General features: G+C 35.5%; 2 protein-coding genes across 3 annotated transcripts; both read left to right on the top strand.

Annotated features, from left to right (window-relative positions):
- Positions 1-120: 120 nt before the first annotated feature.
- Positions 121-10290, top strand: LOC108207619 (uncharacterized). The gene is made up of 6 exons (XM_017378057.2): positions 121-1614; positions 2331-2764; positions 2850-3011; positions 3864-3939; positions 8521-8676; positions 9972-10290. Exons 1-6 carry the CDS (start codon positions 121-123, stop codon positions 10140-10142), a joined length of 2493 nt encoding a protein of 830 aa, XP_017233546.1. The 3' UTR covers positions 10143-10290.
- A 3170-nt stretch (positions 10291-13460) lies between these two features.
- Positions 13461-20631, top strand: LOC108204882 (LRR receptor-like serine/threonine-protein kinase ERECTA). 2 transcript variants are annotated; one of them, XM_017374580.2, is made up of 27 exons: positions 13461-13984; positions 14185-14323; positions 14522-14593; positions 14712-14783; positions 14975-15046; positions 15143-15214; positions 15297-15368; positions 15454-15525; positions 15623-15694; positions 15786-15854; positions 15946-16017; positions 16126-16197; positions 16327-16398; positions 16534-16605; positions 16700-16771; positions 16875-16946; positions 17189-17260; positions 17389-17460; positions 17552-17623; positions 17712-17783; positions 17944-18012; positions 18086-18157; positions 18293-18366; positions 18761-18889; positions 19097-19444; positions 19546-19916; positions 20057-20631. In XM_017374580.2, the coding sequence occupies exons 1-27, from the start codon at positions 13858-13860 to the stop codon at positions 20423-20425; spliced, it is 2991 nt and encodes a 996-aa protein (XP_017230069.1). In that variant the 5' UTR covers positions 13461-13857; the 3' UTR covers positions 20426-20631. The 2 variants fall into 2 exon arrangements, with proteins under 2 accessions (XP_017230069.1, XP_063942110.1); XM_064086040.1 differs by lacking the exon at positions 17944-18012 and having other exon boundaries at positions 13721-13984.
- The last annotated feature ends 2065 nt before the right edge of the window (positions 20632-22696 follow it).

Here is a 22696-nt window from a genome sequence, read left to right as displayed (position 1 = left end):
TTTGTTCAAGAGCTTTGCAAGATTCATTTGTGGGGATTTTGGGATGTGGGTATTTCTCGGGGAGGTCTAATTTTTGCGGGTTGGGGAATTAGGGTTTGGGGGTTTCTTGATTTGGGCGAAATGGGGGATTTGAATTTGGGGGATAAGAGTGCGGGGAAGAGGAAGGTTGATGAAATCGGGGATGATCTTGAGGTGGGGGATCGTGAAAGGTTTGATTTTGATGGCGGGGGTAGTGGGAAGAAGAGGTGTAGGGGGGTTGGTGAAGGGGAAATAATGGGTGGTTGCGGAAGATTGAATCTTGGCTCGGGGGGGTCGGGGATTGGGAGGAATGAGGCTGATGGAGTGGAGATGGGTGTTGGTGGGAAGAGGGGATTTAGGATGGTTGGTGAAGGGGAGACTGTGGGTGGTTGGGGGATATCAAATCTTGAATTAGGGGGTCCAGGGGTGGGGAGGAATGTGGCTGATGGAGGGGTGGTGGATGGTGGTGTGATCGGAGGGGGGGAAATTGGGGAGAGTTCTTGGGGGGTGGAAGAAAAAGAGGAAATGAGTTTGGATCTTAATGTTCCGGGTTTTGGTGACGCGGGATTTGTAGGGTGTTCGTCTGGTGTTGGATTGGGATGCGTGGTTGATGACGAATGTGTGGAAGTTGTCAATATTTCATCGGATGAAAGTGGAGATGAAGGAAAGGAATTAGATGTGATGAATGATTATAAAGGAAAGGGGAAGGTAATTGAGGAAGGAGGCGGTTCTGGAAGTAATCTAGGTATAGACCTTTATCTTGGTTTAGATGAAATTGAGAAATTAGGGGAAGATGTTAGTGGAAGTATGGGTGGTGGTAGGAGATACAGCAGAGAGGAAAAGGGGAAGGCCAAAGTTGTAGAATCATGGATGTCACTTGGTGGGGATTCAATGGGATTGGATTTGAATAGTGAATTGCAAAATGAGTCGCAGCCAACAATTTTCGACCTTGATTTGATGCTTCCTGACGTATATCTGCAGAATGAAGTTATAGATTTTTTGTTTCTTAATAGTAGGCAGGATCTTCAATTTGATCAAAGAAGGGAACAGGAAGCCATAGAATTTGAATTGAGAAGGCAACAGGAAGCCTTCGAATTTGAATTGAGAAGGCAACAGGAAGCCCGAGAACTGTGGCTCCGGGAACAACAGGAGGCGTGGGCTGAGCATTTTAGACAAAGGGACCTTGAAGATTTAATGCGTGCTGGACGTGAATTTGCACGTCCTTTAGGAGAGAAATGGATATCAGGGACTGAGCAGAATCTTCAATATACTGCATTAAACAAACAACTGATAAGTTGGAAACCTTCTGAAGACCGCGATAAAAAAAATTCTAAGCGTTTTGTTCCTTCATTGCTCGATCTTTCCATGAAAATCCTTGCTGATAATGCTGATGCCATTGTTTCACTTGAAGGAGTCCCGGATTCTTTAAAGCGAAGACTTAGTGACAGAATCTGTGATATGAAGAAAATGAATGCTAAGATTTTGGATCTCTTTGTAAGAGGTTCTCCAGAAGAGATACGTGTAAAAGACGCTTCTTTGATTACAGACAGACAGTTCAAAACGTCATTCGGCAATTTTGCACCAAAAAATTTGAGGGTATGTACAACTATGCAGTTGTTTCGTTATTTATAAATTTTAACATTTCCTGTAAGAATAAAGATGAAGCCTGAAGTGACATCTGCTCCTTTAAGCTTAATTAAATCATTTTCATTTATGGACTACAAGATACAATGTACATCTATCATTCGTCCCCTAAATATTCTTCATTTATGCACCAAAAGATTGTCATTTTCTCTGCAGCTTCCTGCAAAAGAAATGTTAACTGTTATTATTTTGTTTCCCATCTCTAGCTATTGTACAACTAAATTTCATACAATGATTCAGGTTCAGGGTAGACTCTATTTGAAAGGAAGCTTACCCCATGCCTAAAGTATCTGTTTTCATGTATGAGTGCATATTGCTTAATAGTGTTTGTAGTGCATAAATGTTGCTTACCCTCGCTCCCGCTGCTGTAATATGATGTCAGACTGTTTATAGATAAGATTATATCACCAACATTTTCTCCTCACAATGGCCATGTACAGTATTTGGTAAGCAAGAGTTTTTGTTAACATAGCATGCTTTCTGATTCTGCAATAATAAAATGTTCTAGCCTGTTACTTGTGATAGCATTGTTTAATTCTTGGCATATAAAATCTAAAGGAAATGTGAAATAAACCTCCTTTCTATTGAATTTATTATTTTATTTTTCTTTGCCATTCAAAATATTAGATTTTTCATGTTGAAGATAAAATTGGCTTTTTGTTATGTAGGTCTTTCAGTTTGACCTTTGCGGGCAGTGTGTTCTTGATGACACAATAGCTGATACCTTGGTCCAGTCTTTAAGTAGCTTGCCTACTTTAGGTATCATATCTCTGAGGGGAGCATGCCGTTTGTCAGATGATGCCTTGAAAAACCTTGTCGAGTTGGCACCGTTTTTATGTTCTATAAATTTGGGAGAGAATGCCCTCATCACCCATGTTGGAATCCATCATCTAGCAAATGCATTAGGAACCAGTTTGAGAGAGCTCTTTATAGATAATTGCAGCTTAATTGATGGTAGTTATATATCATCAGCACTAAAGAAGTTTGAACATTTAGAAGTTTTGTCAATAGCAGGAATTTCTAATATATGTGATAAAGTTGTTAGCGACATTATCACTGCGCGTGGAAGAAATATCAAGGATCTTAATCTTGCTGATTGCGTGTAAGTTTATTCGACTTTGTTTACTAGGAGCTGATAATTGAAAATGTTCTTCCGGCAATATAATTTTTTTTTTACCGTGATGCAGGAATTTGACTGACTATTCTTTGAATATCATTGGTCAAAATTGTTCCGGGTTGCGCTCCCTCAACATAGAAAACTTGGACAAATTGACTAATATGGGATTATCTAATCTTGCCAATGGCTGTAAATCAATCCGAACCCTCAAACTTTGTCGCAATAAATTCAGGTTTCTGCACATGTTACTCTCAATTTCCTGCATCTTTTACATAAAATTCATGTCAAGTTGTGAAAGTCTACAGTGCTATGTAATTTTGGTTCTCTGAATAATTTGGTCTAACCCAATAAATATTTGCTTTGATGCAAGCAGTACCATTGGTATCCATATTACAATTTCGTGCTGCATATGGGCTTACACAAAGCATTATTTCTTTAACTCTTAAAACATAATCTGCTAATCTTAAATTGCGTTTAATTACAGATCTCTTCAATGTGTAAACCATTATAGTCCTCCTTTAATATGCATCTTATAACGTGCCATTAGATAAATATATAAAGGTTGTTAAGGACAGATGATTTGCTCATTCATTGGTTTTGCACGTGAATGTATACTAGTTAATGATCCATGTGATGCACGAGTGACTTATAATATATGTTCTTTTAAGGTATATATTTTAGTATTTAATTGTATTTTAGAAATATATAGAGTTTGTTAATAGGTGAATCTGGGTTAATATATTTTTGTAGAGTTTGTTAAATAAGTTTCTAATAATTAAGCCCGTCAAAGACTTACAAATAAATAGGCTCGAGAGATATGTCTTAATGAGGATGTTTAAATGTGTTCTAGTTATAATTGGAAAAAAACTTGTTAAACCATGTTATAAGATAAAGAGGACCGGAAGTCGGCCCAAATACCGACCGACTGACCAATACTTTAAACGTTCCGGCTTTGATAGTGTAGTATAGATTATAGAAGTGTAGATAACTATATCTTGATCTGTTTGAAATGATGCAGTTTCTTTCTTATCATTTACTGTTGCTTCTCTGTCGGTAATCTAATGATTTAATTTATACACGACAGCGACGAAGCTATTGCTGCATTCATTGACACAGCTGGAAGGTCTCTAGAGCAGCTCTCACTGAATCGTGTTAGTCAGGTATGTATTAGTGTAAATAATCAAACTTTTGGTCTTGTATATTAATTATTTCGAACGACTCAGCTCAAATTGATGTCTGAAGTATGCATTGTGTTGAGAGCAAGTCCTGTACGAAGGTGGTTCTAAAGTGGTACTAGTATAGGAGATTAAAACATAAGTGATCTCCAAGTCTCCGATGAAAACGTGGTCTCCATAGAACTTATCCCGTATATGAGAAAATTTTGATGTTAGTAACCAAAATTTTGGATACTTTACTCAGGAATCCGTCTTTATCTTACTTTTACTGTTGGAGCCGATAGATATTGAAATTTATGAGCTCAACCTAACATCTGTTATATATCATCAATGGACATGTATTTTGACAAGATTACATGTTTGTGTTAGAGTATCTAAAGCTGGTTGGAGTTATTATTCTCGTTCATATTTAAGTTGGAAGAGGCTCATGAATTTATTGATTCTCAGGCTAAAATCATCACACATGACAAAGCTACTTTGCTGGAGAATTAAGTTTGCAAAGATATGGAACATTTAGATATAACAGGCTATACAATAAATGAGTAGAATGGTAGAAAGAGGAAGCTTGTGCCAGTTTTGACAAACCATTATGTCTCAAAATCTTGTCACAAATCAACAGTACAATATGAATTTTAATGAATGCGCAACCTAACATAATTATGGCCTTAAAGCCCAGCTCAACTGTCAAATTTTAAACATGAATCAAAGCCAAAGCCAAGGACCTCTCTCTCTCTACATATAACTCTATTAAGATACACGTACAATATTCCTTGATATATTCTCTCAAAGTCTCTTACTCTCCAATAGCTCTACTCTCCCAGCTCTCTCAAAGTCTCTTACTCTCCCTTAGCTCTACTCTCCCAGCTTAGCCATGCTGCACAAATGGAAAGATATCTCCTCCAGTCACTCATTCTCTCCCTCTTTCTCTCCCTCTTTATCTCTTTTCCCTCTCTAACCTAATTTTTATTTCATTGCATGTGTTTTAGAGTTTAAGAAATTCGTTAAGTTTGGTAACGGGCACAGGAGCTCTTCCACTGTGACTATTGTTGCTCCTCCTTTTGCTGCTGCTAGGGTTTCTACCAGAAGTAGGTTTAAATTTTTTTTCATTTTCTATCTCAACTCTTATTTTATTGTTTATAGGAGCTATTTATGCATGATTTTGTTTGGGTAAGTACTGAAGGGGTAGCAGAGCCAACTCAAGGTTCTATCTACATTGGTGGTTTCAGGATGTGGCTGTGGTAGTGATAACGGGATGTGGCTGTGTTTTCAGGCGACGGAGGTGACGAAGGTGAGGCTAGAGGGGACGATAGAGGTGGGAGTGGATTTGGTGGTGATAGAAATAATGGAGGTGGTGGGTGTGGAGTGGGTGGGCGGCATGGAGGTGGAGGTGGTGATGACGGAGATGACAGCGGAAGCGAAGCTGAAGAAGGCGGAGGTGGAGGTGGAATTGGTGAAGATGGGGTTGTTAGAATTTAGAAACACTCTAATCACTAAATATTATTATCATAATCACTGGTTTGTATGTTTGTATTATAAGGGGTTTGTACTGGAGTAGGACCCTATACCACAGCCACATCCTGAAACCACCAATGTAGATTGAACCTTGAGTTGGCTCTGCTACCCCTTCAGTACTTACCCAAACAAAATCATGCATAAATAGCTCCTATAAACAATAAAATAAAAGAGTTGAGATAGAAAATGAAAAAAAATTTAAACCTACTTCTGGTCTAAGTTACCCGGACACGGGTATGGGTAACGGACACGGGTACATATCCAAGAGTCAGATATGTAGTTTTAGGATAATTAGGATTCGTGGACATGGATCCGGAATTAGACTCAGGTACGGGGACTTGGCACTTAAGTTCCACGCAAGTAACACTTTATATAGACTGATTTATTACATACACTAAAAACTGAAGCATAAAATCAATAGAACAACATAGAAACAAGTCATTCATGGATCTTGATCTCTATAAACAAGTTGAAACAAGACCTAAGTTTTCATTTTGACCTGGGATGTTACAAGGTGAAGTGTCATAAAAACAAGTCATTCATGGATCTTGATCTCTATAAACAAGTTGAAACAAGACCTAAGTTTTCATTTTGACCTGGGATGTTACAAGGTGAAGTGTCTGGTTGCAATAAGAAGGATCCGACTCAGATCTCATACCCACACCCATGTCATGTCCGGTGGACACGGGTATAGGCACAAAAATGGAGAGTCCGGGTAACATAGCTTCTGGTAGAAACCCTAGCAGCAGCAAAAGGAGGAGCAACAATAGTCACAGTGGAAGAGCTCCTGTGCCCGTTACCAAACTTAACGAATTTCTTAAACTCTAAAACACATGCAATGAAATAAAAATTAGGTTAGAGAGGGAAAAAGAGATAAAGAGGGAGAGAAAGAGGGAGAGAATGAGTGACTGGAGGAGATATCTTTCCATTTGTGCAGCATGGCTAAGCTGGGAGAGTAGAGCTAAGGGAGAGTAAGAGACTTTGAGAGAGCTGGGAGAGTAGAGCTATTGGAGAGTAAGAGAATATATCAAGGAATATTGTACGTGTATCTTAATAGAGTTATATGTAGAGAGAGAGAGGTCCTTGGCTTTGGCTTTGATTCATGTTTAAAATTTGACAGTTGAGCTGGGCTTTAAGGCCATAATTATGTTAGGTTGCGCATTCATTAAAATTCATATTGTACTGTTGATTTGTGACAAGATTTTGAGACATAATGGTTTGTCAAAACTGGCACAAGCTTCCTCTTTCTATCATTCTACTCATTTATTGTATAGCCTGTTATATCTAAATGCAATATGCTTTATTTCCATATCTTTGCAAACTTAATTCTCCAGCAAAGTAGCTTTGTCATGTGTGATGATTTTAGCCTGAGAATCAATAAATTCATGAGCCTCTTCCAACTTAAATATGAACGAGAATAGTAACTCCAACCAGCTTTAGATACTCTAACACAAACATGTAATCTTGTCAAAATACCTGTCCATTGATGATATATAACAGATGTTAGGTTGAGCTCATAAATTTCAATATCTATCGGCTCCAACAGTAAAAGTAAGATAAAGACGGATTCTTGAGTAAAGTATCCAAAATTTTGGTTACTAACATCAAAATTTTCTCATATACGGGATAAGTTCTATGGAGACCACGTTTTCATCGGAGACTTGGAGATCACTTATGTTCTAAAATACTCCATAAAAACATTGCAAAACGTATTATTTTTCAAATCATGTTCTACAAAGATCATTATTTTATTGACAATCTTGCAAATTTTATACATTTGGCAAATAAAACACTAAAAAACATATTATTTTACAAAACCATGTTTAGTGTGCAGAACATTTGTTGATCTTGCAGAACATACATGTTCTACTTGTTTAGCATAAATAATTTTCAACATTTTCAATAAAACAGTGATATTTATCGAATGTACTTCGCAAAAAATAAATTTGGTAGTGTTTTAATTGCAGAATATAAGTGGTCTCCAAGGTCTCCGATGAAAACGTGGTCTCCATAAAACTTAATATATATATATATGCTATTTGGGACCATACTTAAGTGTGTGTGTGTGTGTGTTAGGGGCGAGCAGGAAAAACCGAAACCGCAAAAAAAACCTAAAAAAACCGAAAAATCACACCGAAAAAAACCAAACCGCAAATAAAACCGAAAATAACCGAAATAAAAAACCGAAATTAGTGGTGCGGTTTTATTTTCGGTTTTATGCTAAAACCGCACCGAAATTAACCGAACCGAAATATATATATATATATATATATATTAATAATAGTAATAAAGCACCTTAGTCATTTTTAAACTTCACATCTAATTTTATATGGAGGTTCTTCTTCCATACTTGCTGAGTCACTTAAATAATCAGGCACCCAAGTATTTGGAGGAGCGCTTGATCGAAAACTAGGGCTATTGTGATTTGCCACAAAGCAGAAATATTTCTGTTATTCTGCTGATCAAATTTTATTATGAAACCTATTCTACTTTTTTTATTTATGTACTTTTTGAAAACTTTTTATTTGAATTTCATGATTAGTTGATTTTGTGTAATTTTATTGACTTGACATCATCTAATTTCTTGTCAAAATATGTATGTTTTAGTTTTTATTGTGTATTAAGGTTTTTTAGATGAAAGTATGTAATGTTTCCTATATCCTCATATAGAAACAATAGTAAATAGTAACCGAACATATTGTACATGTTCATGAAAATTTTATATTTTTTTAAAAAAATCATTATGCACAAGAGTAGCAAATAATAGTGAAAAAACCGCAAAAAAACCGCAACCGACTAATGGTTAACCGCAACCGAAAAACCGTTTTAGTTGGTGCGGTTACGGTTAATGATGATTAACCGAACCGAACCGCATTCATCGGTTTGGTAACGGTTAATGTCCGGAACCGCACCAAACCGCACCATGCACACCCCTAGTGTGTGTGTATATATATATATATATGCTATTTGGGACCATACTCTTAAGTCTTACCAGTTATGTACCTGGTGTCTTACCCATCTGCTAGATCTCATGCATTAGCCAACTATTGACAGGTTGGCTCCTTCACTGCTTTGTCACTTGCCAAAATCTCAAGGAAGTTGATGAGTTTGGATCTGTCATGGTGTCGGAAAGTGACAGACGAGGCACTGGGATTGCTTGTGGACAGCTGCTGGTCACTGAAGCTGCTCAAACTATTTGGATGTACACAGGTATCCTTGTTCCATGCAGATACTCATTTGATGACTTGCCCCTTTGTTATACTATCGGCTTTTCAGGCATCTGCAAGTTATTCACATTTTGATTGAAGAATTTAATAGCATCTATAGCCACAACACCAAAACTCTAAAATGGTGCACATTTAGTGTAAAAACTCCAAAATGGTGTAAAAATTACACCAAATGAATAGTGTGACACCAAATATGGTGTACGTTTTACACCATCTTAGAGTTTTTCAAAATACCAAGTATGCCCCTATGTTTGTTAACAAAAGAAATTTGTTCCATCTATAACCCATTTATATATCCTGTTATATCACAACAAAACAATAACTTTTGAAAAGTTACGAGGAAATATATGTGGTTATAGACAAAAGATTATTTTTGGTGTAATACATAGTGCAAGTGGATTGGAGTATTTTCTGTGAATCGTGTAATTATTATGCCAAAATAGTCTAAAATGTACACCAAAATAGTTACATGGGTTGGAGATGGTCTAACAACTTTACTACGTGACAGAATTCTTGCTTTGGTGATATCGATTCTGTCCTAGCATTATGATCTTTGAAGCAGTCATGCTTTCTTTATTTCGTCCTATAAATCCTGCACTAAACTTGTGCTTTATTTACATGAAATTGTCCCTAGTAAGACTGACAAGTGGGACAAAGAAGTAGAAGGAAGCAGATCTTTGCTTGTGATCTTGTATTATGTTGATGCAATAATACTAGAATGATGCTCAATTTCAGTAGGAAATTGTAATCCTTAAAATTGCATTTATTCAATGTTATGGGGTCAGTGATTATCCTTTCAGTAGGTTATATAGCAAACATGTTTGCTTGTGTAGTTGTATATGTTGACAAAAAATGGTGGGAAGATATGTACAAGACGGATTTCAGAATAAGTTGGATATTCATTTACATTGTAATTGTGTGGTCAATTTTGAACTATGATGCAAAATAGAAGATAGTTTGATGAAGACCCTAAATTTTTCTCCAATTTCACTGTATTTACAGACAAGAAGAAGTATCTAAAGAACTTAATATATTTAAATAAAAAAAATTCTATATCCTCCCCTGACTTTTATCTTGAGAAACTGGGAATTTCTAACCGAAGATTTATGCAAGTTTCATGTTTCTAGAAAAACTGATATTTATATCAAAGTACATCTGCATTAAGTGTGTTTTGTTGCTTCTCATTCCTTTTTCTTTTTGAGAATTCATTAGTCATGGTTTACACTTTGGTTGTGCTAAATTGAAAGCATGTTTAAGATATAATTATTTTTTTAACAGATTACTAATGTATTCCTGGATGGCCACTCAAATTCGCTGGTGAGAATTATTGGGCTGTACACCAATCCCCTGTTGGAAGATGTAGGGATGCTTGATGCTGAAGAAGTTTATTTGCGGTATTCACCTCTACCAGTTCCCGTAAGTGAAAACTTGGATCACCAAGATGTTTGATGTGTCTTCATGATGGGGAACTTTTCATCTACAGTTAACAACCTTATCCGGAGCAGCCTCATTGGTAGGTTGCAGATAGATAAACGATAGCACACAACTGTACTTATTTTCTTACTACCTTTTTTCTTACCCATCTAAATTTAGTATACAACCCTTAATAGGGTAGAATTTTTTATTCACTTTTGCTGGCTGATCATGCCATTTTAAGTTTGAAATATGGTACAGATAGGGTTTTTTCCTTTGACTACACATAAATAATGGTAATTACATTGAGACTTGGTTTACTCCTTTCTGTAGTTTCTCCTCTGTCTGCTGTTTACTAATTTTTTGGCGCAAAAGAGTAACTTACCTCTGCCAACGCAGAAGAAAAAAGGTTTACCATCTTCATTTCAAGTTTTTCTGACTTGGTAGTGATGGTATGCTGGTTGGCAAATTTAGAAACCCGACACCACATTATACGTCCCATTACTGTACAGATGTGAAAAACGGTCACATCTCACATCTAAGCTGTCTTCTGAGAACCATCAGTAAGACATGGTGATGACTGATGGGTTCATCCGGCTCTGTACCTATTGCCTCCTGTTTGTCAACTGTCAGTGTTGAGCGAATGGGAGACAATGGCAAGCTTTTAAGAACTAGCTTCTCTGATTAGCAACACCCGAGAAACTTAAGTCTTTTTTAGATCACTTAACCGTGTTAGTTCTTGTGATCAACTGATGCTGAGCCCGAAACTTTATGTTCTGTTCTTGAAGTTTTTGCCACTAGATTGAGTGGATTATGGCAGGGATAACATTAAAACTGTAATCATATTGCTTGATATCCCCCCATCCATATTCCATTAGAACACACAGTTTTGAGGTAGCTTAAATATTCAGATAGAAGTTATTAGAATACAAGAAAAAGGCCACTCCTTGGATATTTTGTTGGGTTTGATTAGTTCTGTTGGATTGGGCCGATCAACTTAACCGTGAGTCTTGAGAATTGTTTGGTTAAATTCTTGATGGCTTCTGGTTTTGCAATCTCTATCTCCTGGTTGTCAGAGCCTTTGTCACAATTTGAAACAGTAATATCTCAAATATCATGTCCAAAAATATGATCTCGTCATTTTAGAATGTTATTTTAATGTGGTATTTGGAGTCATGATCATATTTTCTGGATGTGATATTTAAGATATTTTAATTCCAAACTATGATGTTTGGGGCCTTTTCTTCGATATCTATCGGGAACGTTTAATCGGCATTAGGAACGGTCAAACATCTTGAAAATTTTCGAAGTCTATTCGAATATTTCCCCTCCTGATTCCGTCACTGCATATTAATACATCATATATCATGCTGTGAAAGAAAAAAAATGAACATTTTAAGTTGAGTGTGGGTTCAATAATTTGGCAGTGACAACAAAACTCGAAAGTTGGGAACGAGAATCCTGTTGATCTTTTGTGTTGAAACTTGAAAGATAAAAGCAAAACTCGAAAGTTGGGAACGAGAATCCTGTTGATCTTTTGTGTTGAAACTTGAAAGATAAAAGGTGAAAGAAATGGTATGATGAGAAAATGAATGGGGGCTGAGCAGTTGGGGCTCACCAGGCCATAAATACAGCAATATTGATTAGGGTGCAGTGGGTGAGCCAGAAGGGTACATATAATTTGCTTCGTTTCTGGACCCATTTTTTCTTCCCCAGTTGAAACGCCTTGCATGTGATTTACCAGGAGCCAGTACTGCATTATCCCCCTTCCCCCTTTTCATTCTCATGAGATTTCAAATCCCCCAAAACAAGCATGTGTAGTGAAGAATAATGTGCCAATAGTAAGTCATGATCTGGAGATTATGGTCCGGAATCACGATTTCGGAACAGTTGGTAATTATAATAATGAAATGCGGAGACTCAAAATTAATTTTTCAGTGATATTCGTCGAAAATCATAATTCTAAAAAGAGGATGCTAAACTTGGTTTTAGCAAAATGTTATATTTGGTGCTAAATGTCCTAGTATAAATGTTTCTATAGTTGTCGTTAAACATGAAAGTAGGATTATAGAGACAAATAACAAGTTTGTTAATCTTTATTTAATTTCATTTACAAAATTATTGAGAAAATAATTATTTTGACATCACAAATCATTTTTGACATTGATGTTATTGGGACTAATGAATGGCTAATTAGCATTTTAAAACAAAAAAGTACCAAAAACAAAACTCTGGTAAGTTTGCAGTTCCACAGCATGCATAGAGTCAGACATTTCTCCACAAGGGGAGCAACAGCATGTGAATCTTCTGCGTTTTTATCGTACACATTTCACAGTGAAATGAAATGGAACAAATACAACAGGCCAAAAACTTGCTTCATTGGAGCTTTTTGCTATGCAACTTCAAAGTTAAAATTCATTTGCACTTTTTCCAAATACAATTTACCAATACTTTCATATTTTTTTGGTAAAAGTTTAATCTAACATTTTTCAACTATACTCGAATATCATTATCAGACAAAATGATTCTAAATATCATTTTACAATCTAAAACGCTAGATAACGTCGAATTTATATCATTTTTGTCGAGAGTCGAACTTGAAACCATACACCTATCCCCATAATATCAGTTTTGCCCCTTATCCCTTTGAAAAAGGAGGGACTGATAGTTTACATATGCAAGCTGGATAATTCATTGATTCTAACCAAAGACACTATAGATGGAGAGAAGATAATTTTTAATGTTTGTTAATGTTCAAAAATATGGTTTATGAACTTGAAGTTTGATGGTACATTAATTTATGTCTGGGTTTGCAAAGGAGTTGTTGGATATTCTTGTCATTGAACTTGACATGGTCCCTCCTACCATAAGAACTCCAACATGCTCTATCTTCACAAGGGAATGGTTCTATTATCATTTTGGGAGAGATGCTTTATAACAAACCATTTATATACAAAATTCAAGACTTCACATAAACACATGTAGTAAATACTAAATGCTCCTTTTAATAAAACACCCATAAACACATAGTAATAAAATCCTTTTGAGTACAAACAAATTCAACAATTTAATCTCGAATGCCATCGTATCTCACCGTATTGATTAAAAATGATCGGCTAAATTAAACCCGCCACCGAAGCCGAAATGAATCCAAACAGCCCCTTGACTTGAGTCCTCTGCATTACTTCTCTCTCTCTCTCTCCTGTATATTTACATTTCTCTTTTCTCTGATAAAAGAGACTGCAAGTGAATAATGAGAGAGAGATATGCATAATGCATTACTTTCAAAGTACTGTAAAACTGTAAAAGGACACATCACATATATACATACATAATAATAGCTGTGTAAAAGCTACTGCCTACTTCTGCATAACTACATCTGTTTCTGCTCAGAACAAGCTAGCCCTGCAACATCTCTCATCTTTTTCTTCATCGAATAATACACTCACCCCATCATCTCTCCCCCTCTCTCTCCAGTTCTTTCTTGGTTCTATCTCTTTCACCATTACCCCTACTCTGTAACTTCACAACTTCACTTTTTTCAAGGTGAAAAGAGAGAGTACTCAAAACCCCTCTAAATTTGGCTAACATTATTTCAATCTTTTCATGCCATTGACTAAATATACCTATTTCATAAACACCCTTTAGAGCTATACAATCGTATATAACTATTAAACTATGATTTCTCAAAGCTTCTATCCAAAGTTTGGATTTTTAAAGAATCTGTAAAGAAAGATTGTGTTTTTAAGCTATGGCCATGGCAGTTTTCATCTGGGTGGGCTCAAAAAGAAGGAAAGATCAGTTCTTGGTGATGCCCCTGTTTGTTCTTGTGCTTGTTTTCTCTTGCTTTGCATTAGCTTCTTCAAACTCAGACCAAGGTGACATATTTTGTGTAAAGTTTTAATTTTTGTTTTTGTTTTGAGCCCATTTGATTTTTTGTCATTTCTATGTTCTTTTGTCATGTTTTTCATGTGATTTGTGTTTTTTTTTTTTTGTCATACCATGTGATTTGTGTTTAAATATAAAGAATGTGGGTTTATTAGTACTTATTTGTTTAAATATGTGATGTTTCATAAAGGGGCAACATTGTTGGAAATAAAGAAGTCATTTAGGGATGTGGATAATATATTGTATGACTGGAGGGATTCACCATCTTCAGATTATTGTGGGTGGAGAGGAGTTACTTGCGACAATGTCACCTTGAATGTTGTTGCACTGTATGTCTTTTCTTTTCCAACACTCTTGTCTTGCTTTATTTGTGTAGTATCTAATATCCATCAATATTTTAATCTACTTGCCTAACTTATAAAACTTGCATGCTTTAGTGATTTTCTTTCTTTTGGAAACCTCTCTTTTGAATCTTTTAAGTGGTAAAGATTCTGACTTTTTTGAGTGATTTTCTTGAAACAATGTAGTAATCTCTCTAGCTTGAATCTTGATGGGGAAATTTCAACTGCCATTGGAGATCTTACAAGCTTAATATCCATGTACAGTTTCAAATCCTTAATACCACCACTTTTGTTGCTTGTTAAGATTCTGTTTTATATGTTTGTGCATATGTTACATGTGTTAGGTTAGGCATTAATTGATGTGTTATGTGAACAGAGATATGAGGGGTAATCTTATCTCTGGGCAAATCCCAGATGAGATCGGCGATTGTGTGGCCTTGCAAAATTTGTGAGTTATACATTGGTGTTCTCTGCTTTGTGATTACTGTTAGTAGAATGATTTACTTAAAACTGCTTGATAAATGTGTAACATGTTTTGGATTGTACGTTAAAATGTCGACTCCTTGACTTTTTCTCTTATTATTCTTTTCTTCATGCTTTGGTTGTTTTTCTGAATTCTTTTTATATACGTTGTACTAGGGATTTGTCCTTCAACGAATTATATGGTGACATACCATTTTCAATATCAAAGCTGAAGCAATTGGAGAACCTGTATGTTTTCACTTATTCATTTCCTGTAGCTTTAGGTCTAAACTGTTAGCAGCTGTTAGTTTTCTGATTGATAACTTTCATGATATGAAAATTCAGGGTTCTCAAAAACAATAATTTGATTGGTCCAATTCCATCAACTTTGTCTCAGATTCCAAATTTAAAAATTCTGTAAGTCGATTGATATCTCTTGTATGCTCACTTTAAGTATCCTTGTTGGTACAGTCTCTAATGTGGCTTTTATTCAAATTAGGGACCTGGCACAGAATAAGCTAAGTGGAGAGATACCAAGACTGATATACTGGAATGAAGTTCTGCAGTATCTGTAAGTAAATATTATATCTGTTGTTTCTTCTACTTATTTAATTTATAAATCAAAAGTGAAACATTTTTATGATGTTACAATATAGAGGTCTGCGAGGCAACAATTTGGTTGGATCACTCTCTCCTGACATATGTCAACTCACAAGCTTGTGGTATTTGTAAGTGACTAATAATATGGTTATATTTAATCGGAGCAGTTGGTTCATCTTCAGTTACTTTTCTAGTATTTAATCTTCTGCACATTATTTTATACAGTGATGTGAGAAACAATAGTTTGACTGGTACCATTCCTCTGAGCATAGGAAATTGCACTGCCTTCCAGGTCTTGTATGTACCTCCCCTTTAAATAACTACTTGCAAATATGAACGATGCATTACATGATTAACTCATACACATGTATCCTATTTCTTTTACTAGAGACCTGTCTTACAACAAATTGACTGGTGAAATTCCATTCAACATTGGGTTTTTGCAAGTAGCTACATTGTAAGTGTCAACTTTAAAGTGTTAATAGGTATTATTAGATCATGTTCATTCTATATAAGTTCTTGCTGATTGCATTCTTGGTGCATACCAGATCTTTGCAAGGGAATCAACTTACTGGGAATATTCCATCGGTGATTGGTTTGATGCAGGCACTTGCAGTTTTGTAAGTGATTCCACATTACTTTAACAATAGAACTTGCTGTGGGAAACTGATGCTAATGCAAATCATTTCTAAAAGGATGCACATTAAATTTAAGTATAATGTGAACAGGGATTTAAGCTGCAACATGTTGAGCGGACCTATTCCTTCCATTTTGGGAAACTTGACGTTCACAGAGAAGCTGTAAGTACATCTTTATTTAGCTTGCTTCATAACATTCATTCGACACTGTGATTATTCTTCTAGTTACATACCTGAACTTTTCATGCATCTATCTTTATTCTTACAATACGTTTGTGTCTCGCATTGTAGGTACCTGCATGGGAACAAGCTCAATGGTTCAATTCCACCGGAGCTTGGAAATATGACAAAGCTTCACTATCTGTATGGATGCCTTGCTATATAATTTGATATCAGTTAGTTTTACAATGATAATGACATTGTCTTTATTGGTTTTTGTAAACATATTCTTAATTACAGCACATTTTCACTTGAAGTATTGTATTGATATCAACGCAGGGAATTGAATGATAATCAGCTCTCTGGCCATATTCCACCAGCACTTGGGCAGCTCACAGATTTGTTTGACCTGTAACGTTTCTGTTGTTATATTATGTTCTTAGTTGCGCAATTTGGTTTATTAATCGAGTAACTTACTCAATGTGATTGTACCATGTGAATGCAGAAATGTTGCCAACAACCATCTTGAGGGGCCTATACCTGATAATCTTAGCTCTTGCACTAATCTTAATAGCTTGTAAGTGTATTCTTTTGCATTTCTCTTACTATACTCTGCAATAGACCATTTGTTCTCCTCTTAAAGGAATACATGATGGCTATATTGATCTCTTTACTGGCAGCAACGTATTCGGGAACAAGCTAAATGGAACCATACCTTCTGCATTTGAAAGGCTTGAAAGTATGACATACCTGTGAGTTACTAACTAATCCTATACTTTTTGACCAATATTGCATTGTAGCCATTCTCTCCGAGGCAATGAATTGAGAAAATGGTTGAAAAAATGTTAGTTATATAGCAAGTAATAAGTATAAGTTATACTCTTTTACTTTGTAAATTTTTCTTGATGATTTTGGAGTTGATACTTCCTCAATGCAGACTTAAATTTAGTAAATGTCTATAATCAACTCTAATAAATTTATCCTTCATCTCTAGAAATCTTTCATCCAACAATCTCAAGGGCCCGATTCCAATTGAGCTATCCCGTATTGGTAATTTGGATACATTGTGAGTAAGAAGTTCATTTATGTTCCTCAGTTTTCTCTCTGTATTCTTTTTTGGGATATAATGTCCTTGCTGCATCACAAGTTATGACTTTCAAACTGTTTATAATTGGTATATGATCTTTTGTGCAGGGACCTCTCAAATAATAGGATCACTGGTGCAATTCCTTCGCCAATTGGTGATTTGGAACATCTTCTTAAACTGTGAGTTTGCTGGGTTGCAATTATTGAAATATTATAAATTATAAACAAAGACAAGATATTTTACACTAATCACACTTATCTTTGACAATAGGAATTTGAGCAAGAACAATCTAACTGGACTAATACCTGTGGAGTTCAGTAATCTAAGAAGTGTTATGGAGATGTAAGAGATTTTTGTATGGCATGATTGTGAATATCATATATCTTGATGATTTAGATTGTTTGATTTAACTTGTTGTTTTGTATTGTAGAGATCTTTCGCACAATAACCTGTCTGGTCCTATTCCTAAAGAGCTTAGCCAGCTGCAGAATATATTTAGTCTGTAAGTCTCTCTTTTCTACTTTAACTGCTAACCTTTATGGAACACTGTAACGTTAAAATTTACAATATATTTTAAAGTTATTTCTACCCTTGTTTTGAATACTGCTAAGATCGTTGTGCTGCTATTGATTTCTGATTCGAAATATTCCCCTGATAATCAGGAAGCTTGAAAACAACAATTTAACAGGAGATGTGATGTCTTTAGTCAACTGCCTCAGTCTTACAAATCTGTAAGTGCAAATTTTATGTAATGAATTAATAGTAATTGTTCTCTGATTAATCTGATCAATTTTTATTTTGCAGAAATGTTTCTTACAATAACCTAGCTGGGGATATTTCTCAAGGAAAGAACTTCTCGGGGTTTTCACCAGATAGGTAACTTAATTTTGATGCTTTTGTAAATGTTTTCACGCTAGACATGAGCAGCATCCTAAAGAAGTTGTCATATTAGACATTTTTTTTTACATTGAAGGTGTTTAGAAATTTAATGTTATGTAATATTGGTTGCAGTTTCTTAGGAAATCCACAAATCTGTGGCTATTGGCTCAGTTCTCCTTGTCATGCATCTCGACCTCCTGGGCGTGGTAAGGATAGTGTAACTATTTGTTAAATTTATCGTCTCTTTTAATATAGGATTGCGTTCTCTCTGTTATGAAAGCTATTATGCGTTTACTTTCCAACTTGTCAAATATTAAGAGATGCATGATTTGTTTGGTGTGGCTTACCCGAATGAATTCTGGAAGGAGTATAAATTGAGAGTAGATTTTACTTAATCACTAAATGTAGTAATAAGACAGATACATTGCTTGGAGTTGAGACTATACATATGAATAAGCAGTCTTTTGAGGCTCTGTCCTAGATATTAATAAACAATAAATTATAATAAAGCTAAATGCAGATATACGGATTTGCACTATGTGAATATGTGATGACCGTTCGAGTTTCTCACTAAACTCATTATTATTATTTAACGTGCAGTGACAATTTCAAAAGCAGCTATTTTGGGGATTGCTCTGGGTGCCCTGGTGGTTCTTCTCATGATACTGGTTGCTGCATGCATGCCGCATTATCCAGCACCTTCGTTGGATGGATCGCTTATCAAACCAGGTATTTTGTTAAATTAAACTATATGGCGACTGATAAACAGTTGGTACATGAGAAACACGTACAGATAACAACTAAACATAGATCACTAGATAATTGGTTTTGGAGGTCAAGTTGTTCTAGATAGGCGTACTTGACTAGTATTTAAAAACATGGACCTGGTTAATTACTGTTCCAGCTAACTAATCTCAGAATCTCTTCTATGGACAGTTAAATACTCAGCCCCGAAACTTGTAGTCCTCCACATGAACATGGCACTGCACAAGTATGAAGATATCATGAGGATGACTGAGAGCCTGAGTGAGAAATATATGATTGGTTATGGTGCTTCAAGCACTGTGTACAAATGTGTTCTGAAAAATTGCAGGCCTGTGGCCGTAAAGAAATTGTACACTCACTACCCACAGTACCTGAAGGAATTTGAGACGGAGCTGGAGACAGTTGGGAGCATCAAACATCGGAACTTAGTGAGCCTGCAAGGATACTCTCTCTCACCCTTGGGGAACCTTCTCTTTTATGACTACATGGAAAATGGTAGCCTCTGGGATGTTCTTCATGGTTAGTGTTTGCATATCTTTTGCATAGATGTTATGTGATTCTTTACGAATTATGTTTGAAAGTCTCTCATTTTTTGTCTAATTTTCTCCTTTATTTCTCAGGCCCTACAAAGAGCAAACGGCTTGACTGGGAAACCCGTCTAAGAATAGCACTAGGAGCTGCCCAAGGGCTTTCATATCTTCATCATGACTGCAGCCCTCGCATAATTCATAGGGACGTAAAGTCGTCAAACATTCTTTTGGACAAGGACTATGAGGCACACCTAACTGACTTTGGCATTGCTAAATTTTTATGCACATCAAAATCCCACACGTCTACTTATGTTATGGGCACCATTGGCTACATAGATCCAGAGTATGCTCGCACTTCCAGACTAACTGAGAAGTCCGACGTCTACAGTTTTGGAATTGTCCTACTTGAGTTGTTGACGGGAATGAAAGCTGTGGATGATGAGTCCAACCTCCATCACTTGGTTAGTATTCCATCTCCACTTCACATCGGTGATTGATTTTACATGCAATGGAACTTCTTCACTTCATCTTTATTTTAAAACTGTCTTTGCAAGATTTCTTTACTTTGCATCTTCTGATATTCATTTCCATTGTGTATCAGATTTTATCCAAGACGGCTGACAATACAGTCATGGAAACTGTTGATCCTGAAATATCCAACACATGCAGTGATCTCGGAGATGTTAAAAAGGTGTTTCAACTCGCTCTTCTATGCAGCAAAAAACAACCATCTGATCGTCCTACAATGCATGAAGTTGTCCGCGTCCTCAATAGCTTATTACCATCTACATCGCCAAAGAAAGGATCAACGCCAGCTCTAGCTCCAGCTCCATCCGCCAAAGTCCCCTGTTATATGGATGAATACGCGAATCTCAAGACGCCTCACTTGGTAAACTGCTCTTCCATGAGTACCTCAGATGCCCAGCTCTTCTTGAAATTTGGAGAGGTAATCTCTCACAACAGTGGATGAGGTGATCAGTGTAGCCATGACTCTGGGGACTGAATGTTGGAAATTGTGAAAAATTATCAGAATTATTGCCTAGGTAGGGTAAAATTAAATCATCAAGATCATGAAAATTTTGTAAAAAAGATCCGGTGCCAATTATTATAGTTAGTAGTTAGGTAAGACTTGAACAAAATTTCGGTTGCAATTAAAATGTGTACCAAGTCTCTCTCTCTCTCTCTTCCACTCCCTCTCTCCCTCTCTCTCTGTCTCTCTCCCCCACTCCCTCTCTCTCTCTCTCCCCCTCTGTATCTCTCTCTATCCCCCTCTGTCTCTCTCTCTCTCTGCATATTTGCCCAGAGCAATAATGCACTGTACATATCTGCCGCACAGCAGTTGTGTCTTTTAATGCTGTCATCGACTTTAAAACCTTGGCACTATTATTGAACATTGCAAAATCCCAGAACATGGGCACAATTACATTTACAGATTGTCAGATACTCCTGTGTATTTGTAATGTGTTGATTAGGCTTTACTCCCTCCCCCTCCGTTCCTATTTATCTGTCCACTTTGGAAGTAAAAACTTGTTCCTATTTATCTATCCATTTATATAATCAAAGCAAAATTTTTCATTTAATAACATGAAGAGTCTTTGACTTTATTCTTCTAGCTATAAATATCATGACTATTATTCACTGATTCATCAAATTTGTATTGGATAATGGAATAATCCCACTAGTATTTTCCTACAATTAAGGCATTAAATAAGGGTATTGATGGAAATTTTTTATCGAACTTAAATTTTCTTAATATGCGTGAAAATATTAAAAGTGGACAGATAAATAGGGACGGAGGGAGTATTTTTTACTAATCCATTTGTAAATTAATAATACAACCACGACATGCTGTGAAGGGGTAACTATGAATACTTGGACGACCATGGCCTTGTGTTCACTATGATGAAATCGAATTAGCAGAGGTTGGATTAGAGATGCACAAAATGCCTCGGCCTGGGTAGAAAAAGGTCTTGAGTTTTATAAAAAAAATATTGGGCTTGTTGGTTGAGGGTCCTAAATCCGGGCCGGTTTTTAAACATGCCGGGCTTTTTTTTGACTTTCTTCAAGCTGGGCCCTTCCGAATTTTCGGGTCAGGATTTTTATGCATATCTGGAATTAAATAAAATACAATTTATTTACAAAATAAAATGTAAGGGACATTAGTGACTAAGTAATAAAATAAAATGTAAGAGACATTACTGACTAAACATGAGTGAACCTAAATTTCTTATGATGAATATAGTAAGAAAAATGATGAATAAACTTGTTTTGCTTTTTTATAAGTTCTTAATTTATTCGGGTTTTGCTTAGTCCTTATGAGAGTTTGGTTTTGTTTTGGTGTTTTTCATTATTTATGATGTCGTCCAAGATCTCTGTGAGATTTTAGTGATGTTGATTCAGTAATAAAGATTTTTATGGTGAAACATCTAATGCTTAGAACAATAGTTGGGGCTTTTGAAAAATTATAATGTATACATCATTTTATAAGATTGCTTGGTTGTCCATCCAAAATTTGAAACCGCTATACGATTATTGCGTTTGTTCAATTTTCATTATATACGTGGATGTTGCAAGACATTTTTTTTTAAATTTTTTTTCAAAAATAACTAAATGATGTATTCTTTCAAAAGATGTGGGATAAATAAAATGGTCTTGTGCATTGTACGGATTATAAACTAATATGGAGTAACAATATCACCACAAATGAAATAAGAAAAAGAAGCCAACAACTTGTATATGAAAAATTATGAAAACTTATCAAAATCAGATACTTTAAATCCAAAAGAAAAATAAATGAAGTAAGAAAACGGATGCCGTGGTTAGATATTTTTCACCATATTAATTTATATTTATATTTTTTCTTCTACTCAAATATTTTATTTGACAACATATATTGATCTTAATTTTAGAATAGTACAATTTCTACTTTTTCCTTATTATTAATGAATTTCATTTGTTCTAGAGAACGGTATAATTTAGAGATGGAAGTAGCGTGGTCGTGTAAGTGCTATGATTTATTTGTGACGTTTTCTTGCATTACATTTCTTTATTTTTTGTCACAATTTTCTTGTTGTACATTAATCTAAACATTTATATATATTTTCATCTCTTTCAACTGGATAATAAATATATCAAGTGGAAGATGCTCCTTTAATAAATATTTAATATGATTTCGATACGAATAAGTTTTTTATCATAAAAAAATTATATATATATAAATCACAAGCACTAAATCTTATAT

The sequence above is a fragment of the Daucus carota genome, chromosome 1 (assembly GCF_001625215.2).
Source record: "Daucus carota subsp. sativus chromosome 1, DH1 v3.0, whole genome shotgun sequence".
Classification (NCBI taxonomy): domain Eukaryota; kingdom Viridiplantae; phylum Streptophyta; class Magnoliopsida; order Apiales; family Apiaceae; genus Daucus; species Daucus carota.
This window is presented reverse-complemented; position numbering and strand designations above follow the sequence as displayed.

What these genes read in the sequence shown, in the direction of transcription:
- LOC108207619 (XM_017378057.2), top strand. Translation starts at nt 121, where the DNA reads ATGGGGGATTTGAATTTGGGGGATAAGAGTGCGGGGAAGAGGAAGGTT. An exon ending in TTGCACCAAAAAATTTGAGG is followed by an intron (nt 1,615 to 2,330) that starts GTATGTACAACT and finishes TTTGTTATGTAG; the next exon opens with GTCTTTCAGTTTGACCTTTG. An exon ending in CTTTGTCGCAATAAATTCAG is followed by an intron (nt 3,012 to 3,863) that starts GTTTCTGCACAT and finishes TATACACGACAG; the next exon opens with CGACGAAGCTATTGCTGCAT.
- LOC108204882 (XM_017374580.2), top strand. Translation starts at nt 13,858, where the DNA reads ATGGCCATGGCAGTTTTCATCTGGGTGGGCTCAAAAAGAAGGAAAGAT. An exon ending in CTTACAAGCTTAATATCCAT is followed by an intron (nt 14,594 to 14,711) that starts GTACAGTTTCAA and finishes TTATGTGAACAG; the next exon opens with AGATATGAGGGGTAATCTTA. An exon ending in TTGGAACATCTTCTTAAACT is followed by an intron (nt 17,461 to 17,551) that starts GTGAGTTTGCTG and finishes CTTTGACAATAG; the next exon opens with GAATTTGAGCAAGAACAATC.